The 7,290-nt window shown below is 34.3% G+C and overlaps 1 protein-coding gene across 1 annotated transcript; it reads right to left on the bottom strand.

The window, feature by feature from the left end:
• Positions 1-256: 256 nt before the first annotated feature.
• LOC107818204 (uncharacterized) lies at positions 257-5,866 on the bottom strand. The gene is made up of 6 exons (XM_016644152.2): positions 5,685-5,866; positions 5,520-5,541; positions 5,331-5,436; positions 5,156-5,263; positions 4,968-5,085; positions 257-609 (listed from the first exon to the last, which is right to left on the bottom strand). The coding sequence occupies exons 1-5, from the start codon at positions 5,743-5,745 to the stop codon at positions 4,984-4,986; spliced, it is 399 nt and encodes a 132-aa protein (XP_016499638.2). The 5' UTR covers positions 5,746-5,866; the 3' UTR covers positions 257-609; positions 4,968-4,983.
• Positions 5,867-7,290: the final 1,424 nt, after the last annotated feature.

Below are 7,290 nucleotides of genomic sequence, written 5' to 3'. Positions count from 1 at the left end.
GTCTGTGCACTTGTGACACCAGATCGGGGTTGTATTTAGATATCTCAGTTGTTATGACTTTTCCCACTATATTTCAATTCTCTTACAGTTATTTCAGTTTAATTGGCATCTGTTAGTTTGATTTGTTAAAAGATAGCTTAAAACTATTCTAACGTTAGTTTGCCTAGCAAGTGATTTGTTAGGCGGCATTACGGTCCCAAGGGTGGGAGTTACAGTTACTGAAACGGACGAATTGCTAAATGTAGAAGAAGAAGAATTTTCTGAAATAGTGACAGCTTTAGATGTTTCTGTACTATGTATATTTTTTTGAAACAATGATATCGCAAGATGTTTTTTTAACTATGCACATCAATCAAAATCGAGATCAAATACTGATCCCTCGATCCCCCTTCGGGCCACATAGTTACACAAGTACACCAGGTGCAATGCAAGAGAATTCGATGATTGGCGCCATTATATCTGATTACTTTGTTGTAAATTCCGAAAGAATATGGTCTTCATAAAGTAAAGCAATAGTTCCAAAGTCCAGAACCTCATCATTGAGAACTATAACGCATGATCGTTGGATTTCTTGTAGGATAAGATGATGCTTCAACCTGCAATATAGAGCTGGAGAAGAAATGGCTTCAAGAGGAGGAAACATGGATACAATCAATAAGAGAAGACATAGACCCTACATTATGACATAGAGACCCTACATTATGACATATGATAATTAATTATTCAAATGTTTGCAGCAGTCCTTTAGAAAAGATAAGTATATCCTGATTAATCTTTTCAGTGATAAAAAGTTTTAAATAGGGTATCTTGATTCACCAAATAGTAGATCTTTTGCTTCCTCATTAGCTATCTTGTTAAATTTCGAACCTCTAGTTAAATATTCAAATGTTTCCAGCAGGCTCTGCTGTCCTTTAAACAGATAATTATATCCTAATTTATCTTTTTCCTGATAAAAAAAGTTTACATAGAGTTTCTTGATCGGAAAAGGATCAAATATATCTCTGTACTATTCGAAATAGTTTAAATGTACCCTTCGTTTGAGTATCCATTCACTTATATCCCTACCTTCATATCATTACACTTATTTGCCCTTAATTTAGACAGCGGGACACGTGACAGGCTAAAAAAGAAATAACCTACACCCAATTTTAATACCCGAAAACCCACTCTTGAACACCCGACCCGTTCAAATCATGGACTGATATGACAACGAGCCAAAGTACCATATCTCTTTTCATATCTTTTATTTCTTCGTCAAACCCACTTCGGCCGACTGCTACAGCCTCGCCGGTACCATATCTCTTTTCATATCTTTTATTTCTTCGTCAAACCCACTTCGGCCGACTGCTACAGCCTCGCCGGAAAGAGCTCCCGTCAACAGGACTTCAATGGTGATAGAGTAAATATGAACCAGCCAACAAAAGAAAAAAAACCAGATTAACTCATCTGTTTGGAGTGGGACTTTCTGGACAAATAACACCTGATATTTGCTCAAATCTTACCAGATTATACACTCTTAATAGTGCACTTTTCGATGTAATTCCAACGATGAAGAAAAGAAAGAAATAGAAAGAGAAAAAGAAATAGAAAGGGAAGAAAAGAAAAAAAAGGGTTCCGGCAAAAGGCGATAGTTTCCGATGACATCAGGTGAAGCTTGAAACTGGGGAAGGGCATAGTTAACGGTAGAAAATAAAGTCACCAAAAGAAGGAATTTCTTCCATTTCAACTTATTACTGCTAATCTCCAAATGGTGTTAAAGAAATTAATCTTTACAACAAGAAAAACATACTATCTAGTGTAAGCCAAAATAATAAAGTCGCCGACGAAGGAGATTTGGCATATCAGGTGAGAAGGCTTACAGCAACTCCCGGGTTACATCCAGCTAGGGCAGGGATTTTCCCTTTTTATTTTATTTTGGTGAACTTACATAAAACAAAAAGTGGACAATTGTCAAGTTTTTACATGTCTCAAGTAGAAATCTTTTATATTTGAATGGATCGGGTATTAAAGAGTGGGTTTTCGGATATTAAAATTGGGTGTGGGTTATTTCTTTTTTAGCTTGCCACGTGTCCCGCCGTCTAAATTAAGGGCAAATAAGTGCAATAGTATGACGGTAAAGATATAATTGAACGTATACTCAAACGAAGGGTACATTTAAACTATTTTGAATAGTACAAGGATATATTTGACCTTTTTCCGTTTCTTGATTGACCAAATATATCTTCTGCTTCCTTATTAACTACCTTCTTTTTAAATAAGGTCAAGTTCATTCATCAGGAACCAAGATGGTACAGAAAAGAACAAAGAGCATCCCAGAAGCAGTAATCATCCCCTGCATCCCTCCTAACAAATCCAGAAAATCCATAAACTGAAATAGATTTACTAATAAGCTACCCTTACACCAATAATACAGATTACGAATACATTTATTTTATTATTAAGTTTAGAAATGTGATTCCTCTGTCCTTCAAAACAGGCCTTGTTCCTTTCCAGCCATAAGGTCCATAAGATGCACAGTGGGATGGATCTCCATATCTGCTTCAGCCTTTCGGGTACTCTCTGGGATTGCCACTATACTCGCAGTCTCGTTACGCATCACCCAGGCAACACAACAGATGTTTAAGTATATTTCCCAGCATTATCTAGAAACTCAGCAATGGAGATAATATCTGTTACATACATTGAAGCCCCTTCTCTGCAAGTTATCTTGTGTCAAACAGGCCTTCCCAAACTGCTATCCATCCAAAGCATGCTACCTTTATTGGAGCTTGTCTTTTAAATCATCCTCCATGGCCAATTGACAGAGTTCTATGAATTGACTTCCTGATCAACATACTATGTCTACATCGGTGAATCCAGCTTGTTATGATCAATTTAGACTGATTCTAACTATTTTAGTAAAAGACAGTAGTCTTCTACCTCCCAATCATTCAAATTTCTTCCAAGTACAATCTGACATCCTGAGTCTAAGAAAAAATCAGCAATAGTTCCAGTCTTATTAATAGAGTAACTCAGCAAAATAGGGAATTTAGACTTCAAGCATTCCTCCCCTACCAATAAAAAGTCTATCTAGAACTTGATTCTCTGTCCGTTTCCAACTTCTAGTTTACTGTGATACACTTCCGTATGTCCCCTCTTGCATTCATGTGCAAAGAGGGAGGCCTCCAACCTCCCTTATTACCATAAATAGCACTCATCAACCTCTTCCAAATTACATCACCTTCCAACATGTACCTCTATAGCCATTTGAAGAGTAGACTCTTAATATATAATCTCAGATTTCTCACACCTAGACCTCCACTTTTTTGCCAGTCAACACCATTTGCCATCTAATTAAATGCATCTTCCTTTTTATAGCATTGACATCCCATAGAAATTGATTTCTCATGGAATTCATTTTTTTCTCCACTATTGCAAGCGTTGGGAACAAGGACATCAGGTAGGTTGGCATTCCACGTCTAACACACTATTAATTAGTGTGAGTCTATCCCCCCATAGATGGATATTGCTTTTTCCATGGAACTAGCTTATTCGCACACCTATCCTTATTATCTATCTTGTTAAATTTCTAACCTCTGTTTAAATATTCACTAGCTGTTTCTACACAAAACTTCCATGCAGTCAACTAATTTTGCTTAATCCCTACTTCAACTACCTTTCTAGTTCATTTGCCGTCTCTAAAGTTTTAAGGATCTCCTCCCTATTTGATCTTAAGCAATTTATCCAGAGAAAGAACAATCGTATGTCATCTTACGCAATTAAGAGGTAAAGTCATAGCCTCAATTTCTCTGTCATTTTCCTAACACAATACATGAAAACAACTAGAATACACAAGGTCTTTGACAGTTACCTCATTCTGAAGACCAAAAAAGAAACTTCAACTTTACTCTGAACGGCTAAAATGGTAGAAAAATAATCAAGAGGCATAAATAGATCACTGATCAAGATTATCATTTGAACACCGTGAAACCTTGTTCTACTCTGGAAACGAGTAGCAATCTTATAAGTACGTATAAATAATTGCAAAAGAGAAGCCCAGAGGAATAATGCAGACATCGCTCAGCAGCGGTTTTAGCATCAAACAAATATATGGACAACAGTGGATTATAAAGTTAGGGTTACCTGAACATAGAAATTTTAGTTTTCAGAAAAAGTTATACCAGTCAATTTCAAAAAACAATGAACACCTTCATACTGCTGAACATCCACATGATTTGGCCTTTGTTTTAGAAAGGTTATTTAGGTAAGAGAATAGGAGAGTTGTCTGTCAAGAACATTCATAGAAAAACTATTTCTTCTAGAATGGTCATTTCAGCTAGGAGCATGTTGCTTAAGATGGTTGATAAAAATTACTAGTAAATTACTAGCAAATCAGCCTTTCAAAAAACTTTGAATCACAAATGAAAAGGTAAAATACTTGGAACAGAACAAAGCCACCTCAAACTTAAAAGCTCTATGCAAATCAGACTACAAGATATTTGCCAAGGGTGAAATAGTGTATAAGAAGAATTCCCATTATATTCAAGACATAGTGATTTGACACTAGATTTACCAGTACAAGTAAATCAAGTTCAATCATATCAAGCCCGGCGATGATGTACTGTTTTACACAGCACAAACAGACTAACACACTCTACTATGCTTGTTTGCATGTGCAAATGCCCCTTTAGAACTTGAATTCCATTTATTCCCATAATCTAAAAGTGGCAATTCAGAAAGGCAAACCCCTTTTTTATATAACTAGTGACCCAACAAAGAACTAAATAAAGAAATAATAAATTTAGATGTAGTTTTCAAAATCAATTAGGAGTAGTCATGCTCAGTATTAGACTATTATCCTGAAGTGAATGCATGTTCCCCCAGTTATGTTGTCGTATTAGAGGTGATAGACTTTTGCAGCATTGAAGTAGTTTCTACCATAGACGAATTTAGTAAGTGGTATCCAATTTCAAACATTTAAGCATTACCTGGAAATTTGCACATTCAAAGCTGGGAGAGCATGAGAGCAAGCTCATCATCAGAGATCCTAAAATCAACACATGCTCCCAACGAAGAAGCAAGTCTGGCAGCTAATTGATGCTTACACTGGACAAAAAGAGGAATCAAATAAAGAAAGGACAAAAGACATTGGAGAAATAGGGTCGGTAGGTCTCACACAAAGCTGTTCCCCTCTGTTTACAATGTCATAGAAGAAGGAATAACAAGCACAATAATGTTCTGGAAAGCATAGATATTCCTCCTTCCTCTTTGACTCTCCTACAACCTGAGGAAAAAAGGCAAGTCTAATACTTTATTCATAAACAACTCAAAAAGCTAAAGAGGGGTTGGACCTTAAAGATGGAACGACCACTGGGTTTGCCCAAGATCCTTTTTACGCCTCTTTGATCAACTATCCTCATTGCTCGCTCCAAATTTTTCCCAAATAAGAAATGCAATCTACAGAATGTATAGTACCAGAAATCCTATGAATGAAATTGGAATTCAAAGGAACAAGAAAAAGGACAACATTTAATACTGACATTGAAACTTGGTCATCGTTCACTGTAGCAACCCCATCACCAATCAAGAACATGAAAAATAGAAACCCCAAAACAAATTAGCATTACTAGTCAAGTACAGTGCTACCCTTTTTGATATAAGCCCAAAAATAATTAAATTGTGAGGTAGTTGGTTCAAGAAAAGACCTGAATGAGTTGATTGGATACCTTCCCACACCTTTTCTGCAACCAATGCACTAGTGCTCATTCTGAAAACCCTAAAGCAGGGTGCTCAATGAGCCGTTAGTACTAATAAATTTAGAAATTAAAGTAGGAAAGGAACTCAAAAACCAACTGCGATAAAAATGCATAAACTCTCTCTCCCTTTGACCATGAAACAAAGGTTAATTTCACTAAAATTTAATTTATTATAGTCACGTAATAAACTACTGTTAATAAAATAATAGTATCAATTTTCCTAAGCTAGCATTTGGACATAATTTTGATTGAAACGTGAAAAAATGAGTTTTTGAAGATGCAATAAAAAATAGGTTTTGAAAGTTAAAATTGTATTTGGACATGCATTTTACTTGAAAAAAATTTGAAGTTTTGTTAGTAAAAAAGTTCAAGAACTACTCTAGAGTTGTTTTTGGAATTTGAAGATTTTGGTTTTAAAATCTGCCAAAAACATTATTAAAATCTATAAACAAACAGATATTTGAAAATAAAATTTAAAAAAAAGCTCTCAAATTTTATGGTCAAACAGGAGCTAAGTATATTAAAAAAAAATTATTATGTGCCTTCTTTTTCTCTCCAAAAAAATAGAGCCAAATTTATGGGTCCAAAAGTGTAAAATTAGGGTTCACTATTTTGTAAGAGAAAGAGAAGTATCACACAACTTACCCACACTGTACAATTTTTTAACAAAAAATTCAATCATTTCTTTTGTATCACAAAAATAATAGTAATACTATGCCTCCTGCTACCATATCCTTTTGTTTCTTCCTAGCAACTTTCTATAATACTAGTTTTACTGTATGCGCGATGCGCGTGTACCTTGTATCAATATGCCCAAACTTTTAAAACTCACGTAAATAATATTAAAAAAATATATTTAAGTTATAAAATAGAATCAAGAAAATAAATCGTAAATTTATGAAAATGGTAAATATTAAATTGTTGATCCTATTTAGCTAATTCACTAAATGAAGGAATCATGTCTTATAGAATTATCCAATGTTTATGGATTGTAAATATTAATGAAAATGTGAAAAAGCAAATCAAACTAAAAATACATTGGCACTTCAACCAATGTCACCTAAGAAAATAATAAACTAAATGTATGCCTATTCTTGAAATTTTTATTTGGAGTTATAATATAAAACTAAAATTATAGCTAGACATTTGAATTTAGAATATATTATGAATGATGATTTTATTTAACTTGATATTTAATTGGATCAATATGCAACGATGATAATAAATAAAGTTAGTTCAATATGATTTCTAATTAAAATATTCTTATTTATTAAGTGTGCATATATTATTAAGTTGTACCAAAATTAACGTCTGTCACGACCCAAAACTCAACATGTCGTGATGGCGCCTATCACAAAACTAGGCAAGCCGACAATCACAATAAAACTAGGTATTTTTATATAAAAAAAATAAGATGAAGCAAGTTTAATAACAATAACTCTCATAAATAGCCTATATGAACAACTGCGACTCGAATATAAACTTTTTCAAAATTCGGGTGTCACTGAGTACATGAGTATCTATACAATAACATAGTCTGAAACACCGTCTAGGA

This window comes from Nicotiana tabacum, chromosome 4 (assembly GCF_000715075.1).
Source record: "Nicotiana tabacum cultivar K326 chromosome 4, ASM71507v2, whole genome shotgun sequence".
Lineage (NCBI taxonomy): Eukaryota > Viridiplantae > Streptophyta > Magnoliopsida > Solanales > Solanaceae > Nicotiana > Nicotiana tabacum.
Note: the sequence above shows the minus strand (reverse complement) of the source record. Positions and strands in the feature narration are given on the sequence as shown.